General features: G+C 32.8%; 1 protein-coding gene across 1 annotated transcript in view; it reads left to right on the top strand.

Moving 5' to 3' along the window:
• The first annotated feature begins 3,809 nt into the window (after nucleotides 1–3,809).
• Nucleotides 3,810–21,147, top strand: part of aco1 (aconitase 1, soluble) — a 20,941-nt gene continuing 3,603 nt past the window's right edge. The window contains exons 1-18 of the mRNA XM_016538927.1: nucleotides 3,810–3,983; nucleotides 4,105–4,273; nucleotides 4,358–4,495; nucleotides 5,577–5,646; nucleotides 5,725–5,908; nucleotides 9,697–9,836; nucleotides 9,930–10,101; nucleotides 11,654–11,754; nucleotides 11,972–12,088; nucleotides 13,345–13,504; nucleotides 15,773–15,908; nucleotides 16,997–17,081; nucleotides 17,162–17,318; nucleotides 17,415–17,539; nucleotides 17,664–17,768; nucleotides 19,012–19,154; nucleotides 19,309–19,456; nucleotides 20,043–20,165. Coding sequence (XP_016394413.1) covers nucleotides 3,887–3,983; nucleotides 4,105–4,273; nucleotides 4,358–4,495; nucleotides 5,577–5,646; nucleotides 5,725–5,908; nucleotides 9,697–9,836; nucleotides 9,930–10,101; nucleotides 11,654–11,754; nucleotides 11,972–12,088; nucleotides 13,345–13,504; nucleotides 15,773–15,908; nucleotides 16,997–17,081; nucleotides 17,162–17,318; nucleotides 17,415–17,539; nucleotides 17,664–17,768; nucleotides 19,012–19,154; nucleotides 19,309–19,456; nucleotides 20,043–20,165 — 2,370 coding nt within the window. The 5' untranslated portion in view covers nucleotides 3,810–3,886. The remainder of the gene's footprint in view (nucleotides 3,984–4,104; nucleotides 4,274–4,357; nucleotides 4,496–5,576; nucleotides 5,647–5,724; nucleotides 5,909–9,696; nucleotides 9,837–9,929; nucleotides 10,102–11,653; nucleotides 11,755–11,971; nucleotides 12,089–13,344; nucleotides 13,505–15,772; nucleotides 15,909–16,996; nucleotides 17,082–17,161; nucleotides 17,319–17,414; nucleotides 17,540–17,663; nucleotides 17,769–19,011; nucleotides 19,155–19,308; nucleotides 19,457–20,042; nucleotides 20,166–21,147) is intronic.

Raw genomic sequence — 21,147 nt, 5'->3', positions numbered from 1 at the left:
AGTTTAGGACAAAGAAGAAGAGGACACATTATTTTATAACCGATTTATTTCCTATTTGGGCTTGTACAGCATCATAGCTATTAAACTGAATCTTGTTGTGATTTTAAATCTGTATTTAACCTCAGAACGATCCTAACGTAAAAAGAGGTGCTAAAGTCTGCTTTTGTGGTGGCTGTGCTTTAAAATTATTCTATTATTATAATAATCTTAATTCAAGTGATGAAGGATTGTGAAAGTCTGACAGTAGTGTCCAGTACTGTCTGCTTTAAATGTTTGAAAATAGTTAACAGTTTAGAGAAATGTAGAAAAAAAATTAGAAATTGTAATTTTAATCAAATGTAATCAGTTACATTACTTTAATAAACTAGGCTAAATGAAATATTTACACTACTTGTTACATTTTAAATAGGGTAACTTGTAATCTGTAACCTAATAAATGTAGGATACACTTTATTTTAAGGTGTCCTTGTTACAATATAATTATATATTTAAGTACCGAGTAATATTAATTAACTACATGTACTTACTATATGGTTAGGGCTAGGATTAGGGTTACTTGCATGTAGTTATGCATAATTTTATTGTTAGTATAATAGTAAGTATATGTAACGTGTGTAACAAAGACACCTTAAAGTAAAGTGTAACCTACATTTCCAAAGTAACCTTCCCAAAAACTCTGACAAAATTACAAAACAAGATTATGTTGTCTAAAACAAATTTAATCCGTCATAGTCACAAAATACGAAAGTCTATCAGACAGCATTGCATTTTTGCCACACTCCCTTACGTGTTCAATCGGTGGAGTTCATTGTTTCACGCTTCACACATTTAAAAGGCGTTTTACCAAGAAAGAACATTATCCGACATAAGTATCACGTCATACCATTATATCTATGCACAGGCGGCCACTTTTAGCGCGTTTATTCACGTAAAGGTAAGGAAAGTCCGAATGTCAAACGAATGTCCAATATAAAACCAACTTTACCGCGATAGTAAATCATTCTCTAAACAAGTTCCTGGAAGACTGAGAAACACAGAGCCTCATCTCATTTTAGTCCAGAGTCTAATGCACACAACACTGTCTGTAGAAATGCACAGATATAGTCTCAGATTAACTTTAATTCAGTCTGTTATGCTTGGCACTGAGATATCAGACAGTGATTCACTGGAGGAACCTAATGCTGGTTCCTGGTGATTTTGCAGTCTTGAGATGTTTTGTTTTTAAGGTGTATTTCTAAATCACAGAAACATAAATAAACTGCTACGGAGGTATTATATTTCTTATGATGTGACCCTGGCCAAGTTTAACTGTTTAAATCAGGGTTTTTTTTATTCATATTGGGGTCTGTGGAAATATTTAGAAAAAAAAACATATATATATATTTAATATATTTGACATGAAATATGTGAACCTGGACCACAAAATCAGTCATAAGGGTAAATTTTTTGAAATTGAGATTTATACATAATCTGAAAGCTGAATAAATAAGCTTTCCATTTGATGTATGGTTTGTTATGATAGGACAATATTTGTCCGAGATGCAACTATTTGAAAATCTGGAATCTGAGGGTGCAAAAAAATCAAAATATTGAGAAAATCGTCTTTAAAGTTGTCCAAATGAAGTTCTTAGCAATGCATATTACTAATCAAAAATTAAGTTTTGATATATTTACGGTAGGAAATTTACTAAATATCTTCATGGAACATGATCTTTACTTAATGTCCTAATGATTTTTGGCGTAAAAGAAAAATCTATAATTTTGACCCATACAATGTATTGTTGGCTATTGCTACAAATATACCCCAGCGACTTAAGATTGCTTTTGTGCTCCAGGGTCACATATATTTATTTCAGTCAATGTTATTTTTTTGTGTGTTTGTTTGAATCAGATTTTTATTTTCAGATTTATTTAGATTCAAACAATCACACAAATAAACAAATTCATAAAAAATAAAATAAATACAAGTATACAAGTAAATAAATACATACATATTTATATAAATACATAATCTATTTTTGTGTTTGGTTGAATGCTATATATGGAGAGATATTTAGATTCAAACAAACAAATAAACATAGAAATAAATGACAATTCTTTAAATTAGCAAATGAATGAGTACTGAATGAACAAATAAATAAACATATGTAAATCTGTTTTTGGTATATTTGGTTTATTTATTTAGATTCAAACAAAAAAAACAAATAAAACTTTGATTCAAATAAATGAGTACTGAATAAACAAACAAATAAATAAGTATATTAACCTGCTTTTGTGTTAGTTTGAATCAAATTGATATATTTCTTTTATTTTGGTTCAAACACACAAATAAACATACATTTTGATCCAAATAAATGCATAGTGAATAAACAAATATATCAGTACAGCACTATAATGAGTTGGAAAAAAATAAACTTAATAGAAACTAAATAATATTTTAGGCATATTTATAAGATAAATTTTTCCCATCTTGTTGTGGTTTTACAGGAACTCTTGGTACATACATACATACAAATAACCATATATATATGACACAAGATAGTTATAGAAGTTCACAGAACTGACTCAGCAACAGCTGAGTAAAACGGTTTCATCTGAGCATGTGGCACTTTAAGCATTATCGTATCGCATATCGAATATCGCATTATTTAATGAGTTATCGCATATCGCATTTTTCTTCAATATTGCACAGCCCTACCACACACTTAAGACCACAAAACCAGTCTTAAGTGTCAATTTTTCAAAATTGAGATTTATACATCATCTGAAAGCTGAATAAATAAGCCAATAATAGGACAATATTTAGCCGAGATGCAACTATTTGAAAATCTGGAATCTGAGGGTGCAAAAAAATCAAAATATTGAGAAAATCACCTTTAAAGTTGTCCAAATGAAGTTCTTAGCAATGCATATTACTGATCAAAAATTAAGTTTTGATATATTTACGGTAGGACATTTACAAAATATCTTCATGGAACATGATCTTTACTTAATATCCTAATGATTTTTGGCATAAAGGAAAAATGTATAATTTTGACCCATACAATGTATTGTTGGCTATTGCTACAAATATACCCCAGCGACTTAAGACTGCTTTTGTGCTCCAGGGTCACACTGGGCCAATAATCAGCTAATATTTGACTATTGTGGGACTGCTGGATTTTATACGAAGTCACTTGCGTTGCATTCAGTGTCTTAATTTTATCAGCTCATCCATTCTCTGGGAACTGAACTCATGATCTTGGTATTGCTAGCCATGCGAACGTATTGTTTAAATAAAATAATTTTATCATGTCTCATTCAGTATCAATAAATTGCATTAGATATCAGCTAAGTATCAAGTGTTCAAGTGTTGCTTAAAGAGTGCTCATAATCAGTGTAATTTAAGTATTTGTGTACTAAAATAACATTATTTATACTTTTTTAAATAGCATTTAAAAATATTTAGAATTGGCTAATATTATGTAATAAAATATAATATTTTATATTTTTAGTTTTCATTTTTTTTGTAATTTTAGGTGCTTTTTTCATTTGATTAGTTTTTGTTTTTCTTAAATATTTGTTTATTTTTACATTTATTTCCATTTCAGTTTTAGTAATTTTAGTACTTCGCCTAAAACTTTAAACTTAATTAGTTCCCAAGGCAGTAGTTCTAATTTTTTAAGTTTGTTTTTTAATATAGTATTCATACTTTATTTAATTTCAGCTTTATTTTTCAATTAATGAAAATAATGTTTAGTAGTTGTAGTTAACAATAGCAACACTCATAATTTGTATAACGCTGGCACATTTAGCTGTTTGTCAAAAAAGCAAGTTACTTACATTTTTCTCTCTTCCTCTCAATTAAAGGTTGAAGATTGTGCAGTGAGGAAGCGTGTTTTTAGTTATGACGAACTCTTATGCACACACCATTGAGCCTCTGGACCCCCAGAAGCCCGACCACAAGTTCTTCAACCTTAAAAAGCTCAAAGACCCCAGATATGGTAAGACGGTATTTTGTAAGCATGCCTTGTTGAATAGTTGATTCAGAGTTACAGCAACTGTGCTTCTGGGAAATGACTTGACTCTACCTGACTGTGTTCCTCTCTGTACTTCTCTTTGAAGACCAGCTTCCCTTCTCCATCCGTGTGCTTCTGGAGTCTGCGGTGAGGAACTGTGACGGGTTCCTGGTGAAGAAAGAGGATGTGGAGAAGATCCTCAACTGGAAGGTGACGCAGAGTCAGACCGTGGAGGTGCCTTTCAGACCGGCCCGCGTCATCTTGCAAGACTTCACGTAGGTTTTGACTGGATCTCCATAACCTGCTGCCTTTTATCTGGCCGTTATATATTTGTCTCCTTGTTGGTTCTCTGTAAACAGGGGTGTTCCTGCAGTGGTCGACTTTGCTGCCATGCGTGATGCAGTGAAAAAACTACAGGGCGACCCCGAGAAGATTAATCCAGTCTGTCCGGCAGACCTTGTCATAGATCATTCCATTCAGGTCGACTTCAACAGGAAGTAGGTCTTCGCCATTTGACAGAGATGTAAAATAGTTTCATAAAGCTGTTTTTCTGTCGTTTAGAACAGACTCCGTTTAATGTTTGTTTTCATGTGCTGAGTTCTCATGCTGAAATATTTAAAAAAGGTTCAAGTTGTATTACAGGTATTTACCTTCTACAATTGAGAATTCATTTAATCTCTTTGAATCAAGAGCACACAGAATGTGCATGCTTTGCGTTTAAGTGCTTAATCACAAAGTACACTTAAGCATACTTTTAAAAAGAGTATTTTACTTTTTGGGTAATTTAAAAGAATATGTGCAATCTGATTGTAATGAGTTTAGTTTCAGATACTAAATTGCACTTGTTATTGCACTTAATTGCAATTAAATTAAAATGTATTATAGTTTTGAGTTATATTGCATGCAGTTAGATTGATTTTAAGTGCTTTTTGACCCACTTAAGTAGCACTAAAGAACATCTTTAAATGTAATTTCATAATTATTTCGTTTGTCTCTGAAATACTGTATGGTTAAAGTGTACTGCTGACTTGCATTTATGGTAAACTAAATATACTTTAATGCCATTTCTATTGAAACTTGTATGTCATGTATTTTAAGTTGCAATTTTGTACATTTAAAATATATTAACTTTAAATTTAATATTGAATAACACACTACAGTTCAAATTATAATGATCAGCACATCCAAATAAGTGTACTTCTTTAAAGCACGACTTAAGATTATTATATGTATTATATAATATGATTTAAAATGTACTTTAAAGTTAAACTTTTAATTTGACATCATTAATATTATATTATCTGCAAGTACAGTTTTTTTTACACTACAAGTGCACATTCAGTACAATTAAGCACACTTCTTTTTCATAAGTGTAGCTGTTTACATTTTAAAATGTTTAAAAAAAAAAAACATTTTTATTGTTTAAATTTCTTATGAACTCCCAAAATGTTACTGTCACAACTAAAAATGAAAACTAAAACTAAGGAGTGCTTGTCTTAAAATTTGCTCTTTGGTGACAAGTGTGTCGTAATTTTAACTGTTCAGTACAAATGTTCATTACCTTTTCCATTCTTAAAGGTCTGACAGCCTTCAGAAAAACCAAGACCTTGAATTTGAAAGGAACAGAGAACGATTTGAGTTTTTGAAGGTAATTTTCCCTTTCTGTATTTGACATATTTGATATGACGATGAAGATAGCTTGAGAACTAATTGTATCGGTCCACAGTGGGGTTCTAAAGCATTCCGGAACATGCGGATCATTCCGCCGGGCTCAGGAATAGTCCATCAGGTCAATCTGGAATACCTGGCCAGGGTCGTGTTTGAGCAGGACGAATACTACTATCCAGACAGTCTGGTGGGAACGGACTCTCACACTACCATGATTGATGGGCTGGGAGTGCTGGGCTGGGGTGAGTGAAAACTCATCGAGAATTTCATTACTTTTAAATAATATTTTTAGTTACCTATACATTTATTGTTTTTGGCATGAATGGGCTTTAAGTCATAATTAAGCTGAGTTGAGATTATGACATTAGGTAATATGACATAAGCCCGATTCCGACGGTCATTGTTTCTCATATGGACATCTGCAAAAATAAATGTACATATCACCTCAGTGATAAAACTCATGGATTCGGATGGCGATTTATTCACAGTGGAGGAGCGAGTTCTGTGATCCCGTGCTCACGTGGCCAGTCACATGATTGTCTGCTGTAAATAAAATGAGTTTTATTACAAATGTATTCTTATTATTGTGTAAAATGTATTTTAAAATACTTATTATTGTGTAAAATGTATTCTTATTATTCCAAGCATATTTTATATTATATAATCCACTTGCTTCTCTAATCTTTCTGCATTCTGTCTATTTGTTTTCTTTTTATTTATTATACAATTATAATTCTGACTTCTTCTGATTAACAAAAGCAAAAAAGGCCTCTAACACTAGCTTGCTCTATTCTTTTTCTATTCTATCTGTTTTCTTTTTATTTATTATATGATTAAAAAAAAAAAAGCCTTGCTATGTGTACTGCATTAAGCTAACTGAGACTTGTTAAAGCACTTGCATATCGTTGCTCTTCTGTTGATTCTGATTGCTTCCATTGTCCTCATTAGTAAGTCGCTTTGGATAAAAGCGTCTGCTAAATGACTTTATTACCTTTTCCATTCTTCAAGGTCTGACAGCCTTCAGAAAAACCAAGACCTTGAATTTGAAAGGAACAGAGAACGATTTGAGTTTTTGAAGGTAATTTTCCCTTTCTGTATTTGACATATTTGATATGACGATGAAGATGGCTTGAGAACTAATTGTATCGGTCCACAGTGGGGTTCTAAAGCATTCCGGAACATGCGGATCATTCCGCCGGGCTCAGGAATAGTCCATCAGGTCAATCTGGAATACCTGGCCAGGGTCGTGTTTGAGCAGGACGAATACTACTATCCAGACAGTCTGGTGGGAACGGACTCTCACACTACCATGATTGATGGGCTGGGAGTGCTGGGCTGGGGTGAGTGAAAACTCATCGAGAATTTCATTACTTTTAAATAATATTTTTAGTTACCTATACATTTATTGTTTTTGGCATGAATGGGCTTTAAGTCATAATTAAGCTGAGTTGAGATTATGACATTAGGTAATATGACATAAGCCCGATTCCGACGGTCATTGTTTCTCATATGGACATCTGCAAAAATAAATGTACATATCACCTCAGTGATAAAACTCATGGATTCGGATGGCGATTTATTCACAGTGGAGGAGCGAGTTCTGTGATCCCGTGCTCACGTGGCCAGTCACATGATTGTCTGCTGTAAATAAAATGAGTTTTATTACAAATGTATTCTTATTATTGTGTAAAATGTATTTTAAAATACTTATTATTGTGTAAAATGTATTCTTATTATTCCAAGCATATTTTATATTATATAATCCACTTGCTTCTCTAATCTTTCTGCATTCTGTCTATTTGTTTTCTTTTTATTTATTATACAATTATAATTCTGACTTCTTCTGATTAACAAAAGCAAAAAAGGCCTCTAACACTAGCTTGCTCTATTCTTTTTCTATTCTATCTGTTTTCTTTTTATTTATTATATGATTTTTTTAAAAAAGCCTTGCTATGTGTACTGCATTAAGCTAACTGAGACTTGTTAAAGCACTTGCATATCGTTGCTCTTCTGTTGATTCTGATTGCTTCCATTGTCCTCATTAGTAAGTCGCTTTGGATAAAAGCGTCTGCTAAATGTCTAAATGTAAATAATCCTACTTATTATTTGATTATTTCAATCTCCTGTTTAAAAATAGGAAAATAGACGCGCTATAGTTGTATATAATTTATACGCGATATATATCTGTTTATAAGACACATTTTAAAATTGTGTTGCATACCTGCTGCTGGCATAATAAAGACCCATTTCGAATGTTTTTCTTCTCTTTCTGCTGCCAGTCGCTGTGGTGGAGCAGTTATGAAGTATTGTTCTTTTAAATACTTTCCAGCATTTCAGAAATAAATATGTATGCAAATTACACCGAAGTACAATGTTACCTTACGGCGTTCGGGAGTGCTCAAAAAGGGTTTAAACACTGAATTTTGAATCGATTTCTTCTCGTAAACTCAGAGATGTGGATTCGGACGGCAATTTTTTTGGTGTTTGTCAAAAAACTGTTGGTAATTCGGCCGGGGATTTTTATGGCGGTGGTGAGAGATAGAGACATTCTGGATTCAGACGGCAATTAAATCACCGACTACCTCCTGTAAATGGTGAAAATCACTTACGTCCCCCTGAGAAACAATTACCATCCGAATAGGGCTATAGGCTACATAAAATGTCAATTATGAGATACCAAGTTATAATAGATGACATAAGTCATAATTATATAATAATATTATTGACTTTTCATCTCCTAATTTTGCCATTTCATGTATAGGCCATAATAGTTCAGGCGTAATTATGACAATTGCAACTTTTTATCTCATAATAATGACTGAGTATCTCATAATCTTGACATTTTATGTCATACTCATGAATTATGACTTATGCATAACATGTCAAAATTATGAGATACTAGATCAAAAGTCTAAATTGCCATGAGTATGACATGCATTATGACATAAAATGTCAATATTATGAGATACTCAGTCATTATTATGAGATAAAAAGTCAAAATTATCATAAGTATGATATGCATTATGAATAAAATTTCAAAATTCATAATTTTATCTCATGAAAGCTGAAACTGTCGTAGTTACGACTTATGAATTATGACTTATACATAACATGTCAAGATTATGAGATACTAGATATAAATTCTAAATTGTCATAAGTCGTAACTATGACAGTTTCAGCTTTCATGAGATAAAATTATGAATTTTGAAATTGTATTCATAATGCATGTCATACTTATGGTAATTTTGGCCTTTTATCTCATAATTATGACTTAGTATCTCATAATTTTGATATGTTATAAATCATCATATGTCATAATTATGACAATTTCAACTTTCGTTTCATAATTATGACTTATCTAATCATTTCGACTTATGCCATAGTTAGGTCTTAGTATCTCATAATTTTGACATTTCATGGATAGGTCGTAATGCATGTCACTTATGATTAATTCAACTTTTTATCTCGTAATTTTGACTTAGTAGCTCATAATTTTCACATTTTATATTACGTCATAATGCATGTCATATTTGCCTTAATTTTGGCTTATGTCATAACTTTGATATTGTATCTCATAATATTGACATTTTACGTACAATCATAATACACAAGTTGTAATTATGACAATTCAAACTTATGTCAGAATGTTGACTTGTTTCATAACATCTCATAATTTCAATATTATTTTAGGTTACACTTTATTTTAAGGTGTCCTTTTTACAATATAATTATACATTTAAGTACTGAGTAATATTAATTAACTACATATACTTACTATATGGTAAGCGTTAGGATTAGAGTTTGGTTTAGGGCTAGTTGCATGTAATTATGCATAATTAATTGTTATTATAATAGTAAGTACATGTAACGTGCAACAAGGACACCTTAAAGTGTTACCTTATTTTTGTTAATATATGGATGTTGAATTGTGTATCTGTGTTGGGCTTGTAAATAAAGAGAAAGACATTAGAAATTCAGTGATAAACGGCAAATGTCGAGCTGAGATTTAAGCTCCGATCTTTTGGAGCAGGTGTTGGAGGTATCGAGGCGGAGGCGGTCATGTTGGGTCAGCCGATCAGCATGGTGCTGCCAGAGGTCATCGGCTACAAACTACAGGGAACGCCCAACAAATATATCACCTCCACTGACATAGTGCTTACTGTTACCAAGGTATGCAAGTCTTGCCATATCAGAATTTTATGGTGACTTTGGTTTGCTTTTAAGAAATGTTGCTATGTTTTACTATATGCTTTCTCTGCTCAGCATTTGCGGCAAGTTGGTGTGGTTGGAAAATTTGTGGAGTTTTTTGGCCCTGGTGTTGCTCAGCTGTCTATCGCAGACCGCGCCACCATCGCCAACATGTGCCCTGAGTATGGAGCCACCGCTGCCTTCTTCCCTGTAGACCAGATCAGCATTCATTATCTGAAGCAGACGGGTGGGTAAACCTGTCCCTAATCAGTTTTAAAAGCTTCTAACCCTTGTTAAAATCTCGGAGGGATTGGCATGGTAATGTACATGACAATGTTAATGTATTTGGTCTTGGAGGAATAGATCTGCTACGCTGCTACTACCGAGACTTGCTACTGCCAATACATCCACAACATGCTGCTGTAAGCATGTAAGAAATACTGCTGCTGCACATATAACACATATGAATAACCCCCATATAGCATACATAAATCACCCCGTAGCAGATCTATACAGGTGGAGCTGGGGAGGTGGAGGGTTTCTAAAGTGCGCTGCCAACTGCTACAGCAAACAAAAGCCAGGTATTTGAATATTGAGCATGGAGCTCATTGGCTACCGATACAGGAGAGAACCAATCAGCTGCCATGTGACAATGATGTCACCAGGTCAGAGCTAGAGCTAGACCTATCGGACTGCGCCATCTAGAGTTTCATGCCAGAACTCTGTATTTCAGCATACTTGTAAAAAGAATACTTATTATTGAAATAATATACCTTAAAGGGTTAATTCACCCAAAAATGAAAATTAGTCCATGTTTTACACACCCTCAAAGCAGCCTAGGTGTATATGACTTTCTTCTTTTCAGACAAATCCAATCAGAGTTATATTAAAAATGATCCTTGCTCTTCCAAGCGTTAGAATGGGAGTGGGTGGGTGTTTTTGTTCAACGGTCCAAAAGATGTCAAATAAAGAGCGCGCATCCGTAATAAAACTTTATAATGTTATTGTGTGTTTTGTAAGAAAAATATTCATATTTAATACATTATAAACACTTTTTTCTCACTTCTGCTGACTGTCATACGTGCAAGCCGTTTAAATAAAACCCTTTAAAAGAATGTACTTAAGTGCAAACTGAATGTAATGATTCATACATTTTTTTGCATGTTAATTGCAATTAAATTAATATGTATTATAGTTTAAGTTTATATTAAATGCAGTTGTTAGTTGAACTTTAGAGTGCTTTTTATCCACTTATGCTGAATATACTGACAAGCATTTATGTTAAACTAAAATATACTTGAATGTAATTTCTATAGAAACATGCATGTAATATATTTGTAATTACACATTTGTACTGACGAAGTTGAAATTTAGTTTTAAAATATATTAACTCAAATTAAATCAAATTCTACAGTTATAATAAGAACTTTGCATGTTCTTTAGTATGTTAGTCAACAAATCAAAATAAGTGCACTTCTTTAAAGCACGACTAAAGATTATTAAAACAATCATTTAAAATGTATTTTAAAAAAGTTACTTTTTAAAAGTGTACTTAAGTGTGTTCAGAAACAGTCATGAAAGCGTCTGTCTTTAAGTCACTTAAGTGACTTTTATTTCATTAATATTATATTATCTGGCAAGTACAGTTTTTAAAAAACTTTAAATCTGTAGATGCACATTCAATACAGTTAAGCGCACTTCTGTTTCAGAAGAGGAACTACATTCTGCTGTGGTCAGGAAGGTGGAATTGCATTTCTTTCTACAACAGAGTTGGCATGTTTTATTCATGTGTTTTTAAGGGAGGGATGCAGAGAAGCTGAGTTACATAGAAAAGTATCTGAAAGCGGTGGGCATGTTCAGAGACTACAGCAACACCGCTCAAGATCCACAGTTCACTCAGGTACCAAATCTCAACCCACACATCTGCTGTTCACAGATATACAGCCGTGGCCATAATTATAAGAACAGTAGTATTTTATACTATAATACTAGTGTTCTATTAATTTTGGCCACTACTGTATAAGCACTAGTCGCTGCTGTCTGAACCTCTTTCTGCAAAATGTACTTAAGTCTGAGGATCATTGTTATTAATTTGTCTCTCATTCTCTCTCACGCAGGTTGTTGAGTTGGACCTCAGTACGGTCGTCCCCTGCTGCAGCGGTCCCAAGCGGCCACAGGACAAAGTGGCTGTATCAGAGATGAAGCAGGACTTTAAAACGTGTTTAGGGGCCAAGGTACATGTCACAGAAACACCTGAGAAAACACACCACAGGACACACACTCCCTTTGAATCTAGAGATAATGCAGCATTCAAAAGGCAGGTAGTTCAGCTCCATTGCCAAAGCTGAATATAAAGTATAGTGCAGTCGTAATAATGTGAATGACACAACTGACATTCAAAAAGTATTTTGAAGAGAAAAAATGAACACCGTGATCACTAAACTAGAAGATAAGCAACCCCATGAAATCACAGGATGAGCAGAGGTCTTGTTCATATGCTAGCATATTTCTGCCAAATAGAAAACCATACTTTGCTAAAACATACATTTTTATGACATAAATCATAATTGTGAGATACAAGTTGAAATTCTGAGATATGAAGTCGAAATTATGAAATAAAAAGTTATAATTATGACATTAAAAAAGTATATGACGGTCAGAATTATTAAATAAATAGTCGTACTTGATATAGCTCAAAATTATAACAAAACAAGCAACATAAATCAAAGTTGTGACAAAAAGTCATAATTATTTGCATAAAAGATCTGACGTAAATCAAAGTCGAACAGTCACAATTATGACAAAAAGTCACAAGTGCAACACAAGTTGAAATGGTGAGTCATTGTAACAAAATTATGAAATATTAAAAGATTAAGACCGTCATAATTGACAAAAATTTAAATTGACGTAAAGTCCTTATGACAGTCAACATTTTTATGCAATAATGAAATCTGACATAAATTGAAACTGACATAAAAAGATGATGAAACTATGACAAAGTCACAATTATGACAAAAGTCGAAATTGTGACAAAATGATGAAATCAAGTCAAGACACAAAAAGTCAAATTTGAAAAATGAAAGTTATGACAGTGTCTCACGATGGTCAAAATTATTACAAAAAGTCAAAATTGACATAAAGCTTGACATTATGACAAAACAATTGACATAACATTTAAAAAAATATATTAGTTTTATATCATAATCATGATTTGCCAAATTAGATTTTTTTTTTCTTATGTCAGTACAGGAATCTTTAGAAGCGCATTTCCTCCACATATTTCCTTTTGAAAAACGTTAAGTGTGTATACAGTTCATTTTGTTAACTTTTAGGCGCACACTAGACTGAAGAGGGCCTCAAAGCTAATATATATGAGCTATGGACATAATAGAAACGTCATCAAATCCACAATAGTCAGATTTTGATTTCATAGGTTCTTTAAAGCAAGGCTTAAGCATTAATCACTGTCTGTGTCTGTGTCTGTCTACAGCAAGGCTTCAAAGGATTCCAGGTGGCTCCTGAGCGCCATGATGTTCGAGTGTCCTTCCAGTTTAACGGAGCGGAGTATTCTCTGTCTCACGGATCCGTGGTCATCGCAGCTATTACCAGCTGTACTAACACCAGTAACCCCTCAGTCATGCTGGGAGCAGGTACATGTCTGTCCACAGGGATGCCGTCTGGGTCAAAGACGAAAAAGTGTTTAAGCATAATAACAAAAAGTGTAATACTGCTTTAAATTGTTGTTGTTTTTCCTAAAAAAAAATTTTATTAAAAAAAAATGTAATTTAATTGCAATTTTGTTTTTGTTTTTCTGAGCAAAAAATAAATATCATACATTTTCCCCTGATTTACAGAAGACACCCACTAAAATGTCATTCAGTGTAACAATCTCCTCTGGCTTATTTACAACAAAAATCAATTTATGACATATTAAAAGACTAATTACTTTCACCCCAAATACTAAATAGTTGTAATTTTTAATTTTTTTGAAAATGTGCCTCTATCCTAAATTTTGCCCATTTGTCAGTAAGAATTTTTTACTCATTTAAAACACAATCAAATTTAATATGCTCCCTTATTCTTTTATATATTTTAATAAGTACAAGTCAGAATAAGCATTTGTTGTTTGAATTTTTACATAAATATTGTGTTACACTGAATGACAATGTAACATTATTTCAACCAAATTTTGACATTTTATCCTTCAAAAACTTATTTGAAACCTTAAATGTAGACACTTTACTCGCTTTTACTAATTTAAAACACAATCAAATTTTATATGCTCCCTTATTCTTTTATATATTTTAATATGTACACGTCAGAATAAGCATGTTGTTTGAATTTTTACATACGTATTGTGTTACACTGAATAACAATGTAACATTATTTCAACCAAATTTTGACATTTTATTCTCCAAAAACTTATTTGAAACCTTAAAAGTAGACACTTTACTTACATTTAATGTGCTTTCTATGGACATAAAATCACTTTTGTAAATGTCTTTTGATGCTGACATCTTAACGTCTTTGACCCATATACAGTGGGTACGGAAAGTATTCAGGCCCCCTTCAATTTTTCAATTATATTGCAGCCATTTGCTAAAATCATTTAAGTTAATTTTTTTTTTCTGTCAATATGGGGTGCTGTGTGTACATTAATGAGGAAAAAAAATTAACTTAAATGATTTTAGCAAATGGCTGCAATATAACAAAGAGTGAAAAATTTAAGGGGGTCTGAATACTTTCCGTACCCACTGTACATGTTTTTTTTCCCTGTGTAACAGAAAAAGATGGTTATCAGAGGCTCTTTTCCATATTTCAGAAGTGTATGGAAATGGGGCTCCAAAAACAGCATGGAAGTTGTCCATGTGACGCTTTAAATTCTTCCTAATTATTTAATTTTCATTTTTATTTGACCTATATATTTCAGTATCTTTTTTTGAGTAATTACTTACAAAATTAAATAACATTTTTATTTTAAATGAAACATTTTATTTTAGTATTATTTCCATGAACTGTGCAAAATGCAACATTATTACCTCGACAGAAGCTGAATAGAGAATCTTGGTCTTTAGTTTCTGTTTTAGTTTTTAAATGTCTTTTGAATTTCAGTGGTTTCATGCAACCACGTAAAACACATTGTGGTCGACAAAAGCCCTGTTTATTCTTGCTGGATTTTGACTCGCACTGTTAAAAATATAAACATAATGCGATAATATAATACAGTCAAAATTTTAACAAATAGAAGTTGAACACTGACATACACAAAAAGTCACAATTATGACATAAAAAGTTTAAATTGTGACAGTCATAAATAATTATTACATGAAAAGTCAAAATTATGAGATTACTACATTTAATAAATATGACAAAATTGTGACAGTCATTATTGCATAGTCAAAATTAAGACATAATATTACATAATTATAACTTTTTTGTCATAGTCTAGTTTTTTTTTCATTACAATTATGACTTAGTAAATCATAGCATTTAAAAAAAATTTTTAATGATTTTAATAATGATTATGATTTTACCAAAGCTTGATTTTATAATTTTTTTTAATCTTGCTTCAAGTGAAGCCGTATTTAATGTAGTCTGTTTTCTTTTACCTTGCATGCTTTGTTTATGGTTTTTGAGGATGAGGGCATGCATCTGTGTTTGCATCTGTCTAATTTGGCAGCTTTTACCAACTCACAGATACATTTGTGCCAAAACACAGTAGAGGAACAAAAGCTAAGGTTAAGCCTCTTTTATATTTGCCATTCGTTTTTCAGAACACACCTGTTACCCATTTTTGGGTCGTGACCCACCAGTTAAGATCCACTGACTTAGAGGCTCATTATAAACATGTAAACAAACTCCAAATGTATTTGTGTCACGTTACAACTAATGTAATGCTATTTCTTTCTTTCTGTCAGGTCTGTTGGCGCAGAGGGCTGTAAAGGCTGGTCTCAGTGTCAAGCCGTACATAAAGACCAGTCTGTCTCCAGGCAGTGGAGTGGTCACATACTACCTTAAAGAGAGCGGGGTCATGGACTTCCTCTCACAGTTAGGGTGAGGAGCTCATCATTGCCAAAGTCTGTCTGTCTGACTGAGGGGCCGTTCAGGAATGGTTTTAATAAAAGCACAGCGCAGAATGCCATGTTGGTGTCAAATAAAAAGTTGCCATGCCAACTTGCTACTGTAAACAAAAGCCTGCATTGTTTGCCCCACCTTCAGGGTCTTCTGATTGGTCCACTGTTTTGGAACTGACATTGAAGAGTGGCGCTGCATGTGAAGTTGAAATTCTTTTTAGTCTTAAATGTGCGAGACGCTGCAAAAGACGCGAGTGCAGCGGTCATACACGTCTGTTTAGCACGTGTTTAATGGGCGCATTGGAATGGAAAAACACTGTGAACAGCCCCAGTGTTATTTTTAGTATTATTTATATACTATTATAGTATTTTAATTAGCTTTTATTTTTATGTTGAGTTTTATTTGATTAATTTTCAGCTCAGTTTTAGCTTTAGCTAGTAATTTTAGTTCTTCAAGTTGAACTTATTTTATTTCAGTTAGTTAAGTTTTGTATCTTAAGTTTAATATTTTTACTTTTGTAATTTTTTGTTTTGTTTTTGTAAATATATATTTCTATTTTGCTTTAATTTGATTTTATTTCAATTTTAATACAGTTTAGTAAAGTAGTTTTAGTCATTTTAGTACTTAACTAAACTACTTTAGAACAGTTAGTCGCCAAAGCAACATTTCAGATTTTCGTTTAGTTTTTTTGTTGTTGTTGTAGTTTTTCATTGTATATTTGTATTTTATTTCAAGGCAAGGCAAGTTTATTTATATAGCACATTTCATACACAATGGTAATTCAAAGTGCTTTACATAAAAGGAAGTAAAATAATCATAAAAAATAATCACAACAATAAAAACAAGGAATTTAAAAACTTTTAAAATGATTTAAAAATTAATTTAAAATTAATTTAAATTTCGTAAATTTGAAATACATTTCGTAAATTTGAAATAAATTTCATAAATTTATTTCATACATTGAAATTAATTTCAGCTTTATTTCAAGTAGCAAAGCCAAAATTAAAGTTTTTAATAGTTTTAACAATAACAACCCGTGTTTATATATATTATTTGTGCATCTTTAGTTTCGAGGTTGTTGGTTACGGCTGCATGACCTGCATTGGAAACAGTGGACCCCTTCCAGAGCCGGTTGTAGAGGCGATTACTCAGGTTAACAAGCTTTTACTCATCATTTTATAACGTTTTTGGATAATATTTTCAAATTTAGAACAGCTTTCTTTCTGTCTCAGGGTGATTTGGTTGCTGCGGGTGTCCTGTCTGGAAACAGAAACTTCGAGGGTCGCGTCCATCCCAACACACGAGCCAATTACCTGGCCTCTCCTCCTCTGGTCATTGCCTATGCTATAGCAGGCACAGTGAGAATAGATTTCGAAAAAGAGCCTTTGGGTGAGTAATATCTACCAGGCATTTAATCTCACCAGTGGTTGGTTCTCCCTCAAGAGGATGAATAGCACGAATGTTTCTTGGTCTGTCTCGATCCAGCCGTGAACTCTCAGGGAAAAGAGGTTTTCCTGAGGGACATCTGGCCCACGCGAGAGGAGATCCAGGCGGTGGAGAGACAGTTTGTCATTCCTGCCATGTTTAAGGAGGTCTATGAGAAAGTTGAGGTACTGTTGACTTATAAACTCCTTTTTCATGAATCCGTACAGTGTATGGATAACAAAAACACCATTAGTTAAGTGTATATATATAGTAAGTTAAACCGTAGTGTCTGTGTGTTTTCATATTTAGAAAGTGAATGAACGCTGGAACTCCCTGAAAGCTCCTTCTGACAAGCTGTATGCCTGGGATCCCAGTTCTACTTACATTAAATCCCCTCCTTTCTTTGATGGACTGGTAATGTATACCATTTTTTTTGTGTGTTTTGTCTGAGAGTTCAGTATTATACCTATACCCTAATAAGAAATGAAGGGTATTTTAGTGTATGTTAAAAAAGTACTAGTTTTTGAAATAATAGTGTATATTTAAGTGTGAATGTAATATTTTCAGTCACTTAATTGCATGTTAAATGGAAGAGTATTATAGGTTAAATTTCTATTAAATGCAAAAATGCTTTTTGATCCACTTAAAGGGTTAGTTCACCCAAAAATGAAACTTGGACGCGCGTTCACGACAGTACCATGACGCGAGCGTGTGGCGGCGCTGAACCAGATTCGGCGTAATAAAGTCGTTATTTTTGTTCAATTGTGTTCCGAAGATTAACGAAGGTCTTACGGGTTTGGAACAACACGAGGGTGAGTAATTAATGACAGAACTTTCATTTTTGGGTGAACTAACCCTTTAAGTATAATTTTTATATGTAATTTCATTATTACTTCTATTGTCTTTGAAATATGGTTATGGTACTGCTGAATGTTCTGACAAGCATTTATGATGAACTTAAATATACTTTACTGTCATTTCTATTCAAACTTGTATGTCATGTATTTAAATATTTTTGTTACTTAATATACTAAAAATGACTCTTTAGTACTTAAGATAAACATAAGATCATCTAAGTGTGCTCAACTGTGCTATTTTGGGACACTGTGAATATTAACTTAAATGTGATTTTAACATACTTTCTTTAGTTTAATTAATAATTTAGTTACCACTTGTAGTACACTTGAGTGTACTAGTGTATGAAAGATGGGTTCAAGTGTACTTCAAGTTGTAACTAAATATTTTTAAATACAGAGAAAGTATGTTAAAATCACATTTAAGTTCATATTCACAGTGTCCCAGAATAGCACAGTTGAGCACACTTAGATGATCTTAAGTTTATCTTGTGAAGTACTAAAGAGTAATTTTTAGTATATTAAGTAACAAAAATATTTAAAATGTTCTTTAAAGTAAAACTTTAATTTGACATTGTTACATTTTAAAAGTGTTCTTAAGTGTGTTAAGAAACAGTCGTGAAAGTGTCTTTCTTTAAGTCACTTAAGTGACCTTTTATTTCATTAATATTATATGTAAGTACAGTGTTTTAAAAATATACTAAAGTACAAGTGCACATTCAATACAGTTAAGCACACTTCTTTTTCACACGGTTTGGCAAGAATTGTAAACATAAGTTTCTTTGCTGCTGCTACATTTTTAGACCCGGGAGCTGCAGACACCAAAGTCCATAACCGACGCGTATGTGCTGCTCGATTTGGGAGATTCTGTGACCACAGACCACATCTCGCCCGCTGGAAACATTGCTCGTAACAGTCCTGCTGCACGATACCTGACCAGCCGCGGGTGAGACGTTCATCCTCTTAAGCGTATTCAGCAATTCAAGCTGTTACACACCTATCTCTGTGTGATATAAATAGTTGAATGCAAAAAGTTCTATATTGTCTCTAAAGTGAAATATGACTCACAGTGGGTAATGAAATATTGTTTCTAATCCTAGACTCACCCCGAGAGAGTTTAACTCGTACGGTTCTCGTCGAGGGAACGATGCAGTCATGGCTCGAGGCACATTTGCCAACATCCGCCTTCTTAACAAGTTTATAAACAAGCAAGCGCCATGCACCATCTACCTTCCTACTGGGGAGACGGTATGAAACTCTAGTATTATAACAATATGTAAAATAATATATATTAGTGTATAAAAAAATATATTTATATCAATAGTTAATATTAGATTGTTATGCAAAAATGTTGGTTTTTATAATACGTGACCCTGGACCACAAAACCAGTCATAAGGGTCAATTTTTCAAAATTGAGATTTATACATCATCTGAAAGTTGAATAAATAAGCTTTACAACGATGTATGGTTTGTTAGGATCGAGACAATATTTGGCCGAGATACAACTATTTGAAAATCTGGAATCTGAGGGTGCTAAAAAATCTAAATATTGAGAAAATCAATTTTAAAGTTGTCCAAATGAAGTTCTTAGCTATGCATATTACTAATCAAAAATTAAGTTTTTATATATTTACGGTAGGAAATTTACAAAATATCTTCATGGAACATTATCTTTACTTAATATCCTAATGATTTTTGGCGTAAAAGAAAAATCTATAATTTTGACCCATACAATGTATTGTTGGCTATTGCTACAAATATACCCCAGCGACTTAAGACTGCTTTTGTGCTCCAGGGTCACATATATATGTGTGTGTGTGTTTCTGTTGGCAGATGGATGTATTTGATGCTGCAGAAAAATACCAGCAGGCTGGTCATCCTCTCTTGATTCTGGCGGGCAAAGAGTATGGATCAGGAAGCTCTAGAGATTGGGCGGCTAAAGGGCCTTTCCTGCTGGTGAGACTTTATACATCATCTAAAGTTTCCTCAAAATCATATACTGAGACATTTATGCATAAATTAGTTGCTCAGGTTGAAAAATCCACATTCAGGAAGAGAAATATATTGTTGTTGTCTTGGACAATATGATACATTTCTGTCTGGAAGCTACATGTATGGGAGAAAAACAAGCTTCCAGTACATATTTTGTCCTTATAGTTTCATACATGGCAATCCTAGTCTCTTTCAATCCTGTCTGCATGTGATGTCCCTTGAGAAAAAGAAGTGTGCTTAAGTGTATTAAATGTACACGTAGTGTACTTCAGATCTTAAAAGTATATTTTTAAAATACTGTACTGCCGTAATGTAACTTAAATAAAAAGCAACTTAAGTGACTTAAAGAGAGACACTTTCTTAACACCCTTGAGTACACAAAAGTGCACTTAGTAATAATGTCAAATTAAAAGTTTAATTGTAAAATCATGATGTTTTGATAATCTTTTGTTGTGCTTTGTATAAGTGCACTTATTTTGATGTGTTGACAACACACTAAAGTACTTGATTGTAATTTTAACGTTGTTACAATTAAAGTTAATATAACTTACAAATGTATAATTTTTGAATATATTTAAATACGTGACACGTTTCAATATAAGTGACATTAAAGTGTATTTTAGTTTATCATAAATGCTTGTCAGTACGTTCAGCAGTACTTTAACCATATTTTATAGACAATAGAAGTAATTATGAAATTACATATAAAGATGTACTTAAGTCCTACTTAAGTGTGTTAAAAAGCACTCTAAAGGCCATTGCACACTGAGTCCGAAATTTTGGCACGTTAAAAAATAAATACACGTTTACACACTGCCTCCGAAACTTTCGTCCGTCATAAAAAAATTGGGACGAGGTTCGACTTTCTGCGTTTTCGCATCCGTAGCAAGCATTTTGATAGGAAAGGATGACGAATACGGAAAAAAAAAAAAACGAAAATATGCAT

This window comes from Sinocyclocheilus rhinocerous, unplaced genomic scaffold, assembly GCF_001515625.1.
Source record: "Sinocyclocheilus rhinocerous isolate Xijiao unplaced genomic scaffold, SAMN03320098_v1.1 scaffold547, whole genome shotgun sequence".
NCBI classification, from domain to species: domain Eukaryota; kingdom Metazoa; phylum Chordata; class Actinopteri; order Cypriniformes; family Cyprinidae; genus Sinocyclocheilus; species Sinocyclocheilus rhinocerous.
This window is presented reverse-complemented; position numbering and strand designations above follow the sequence as displayed.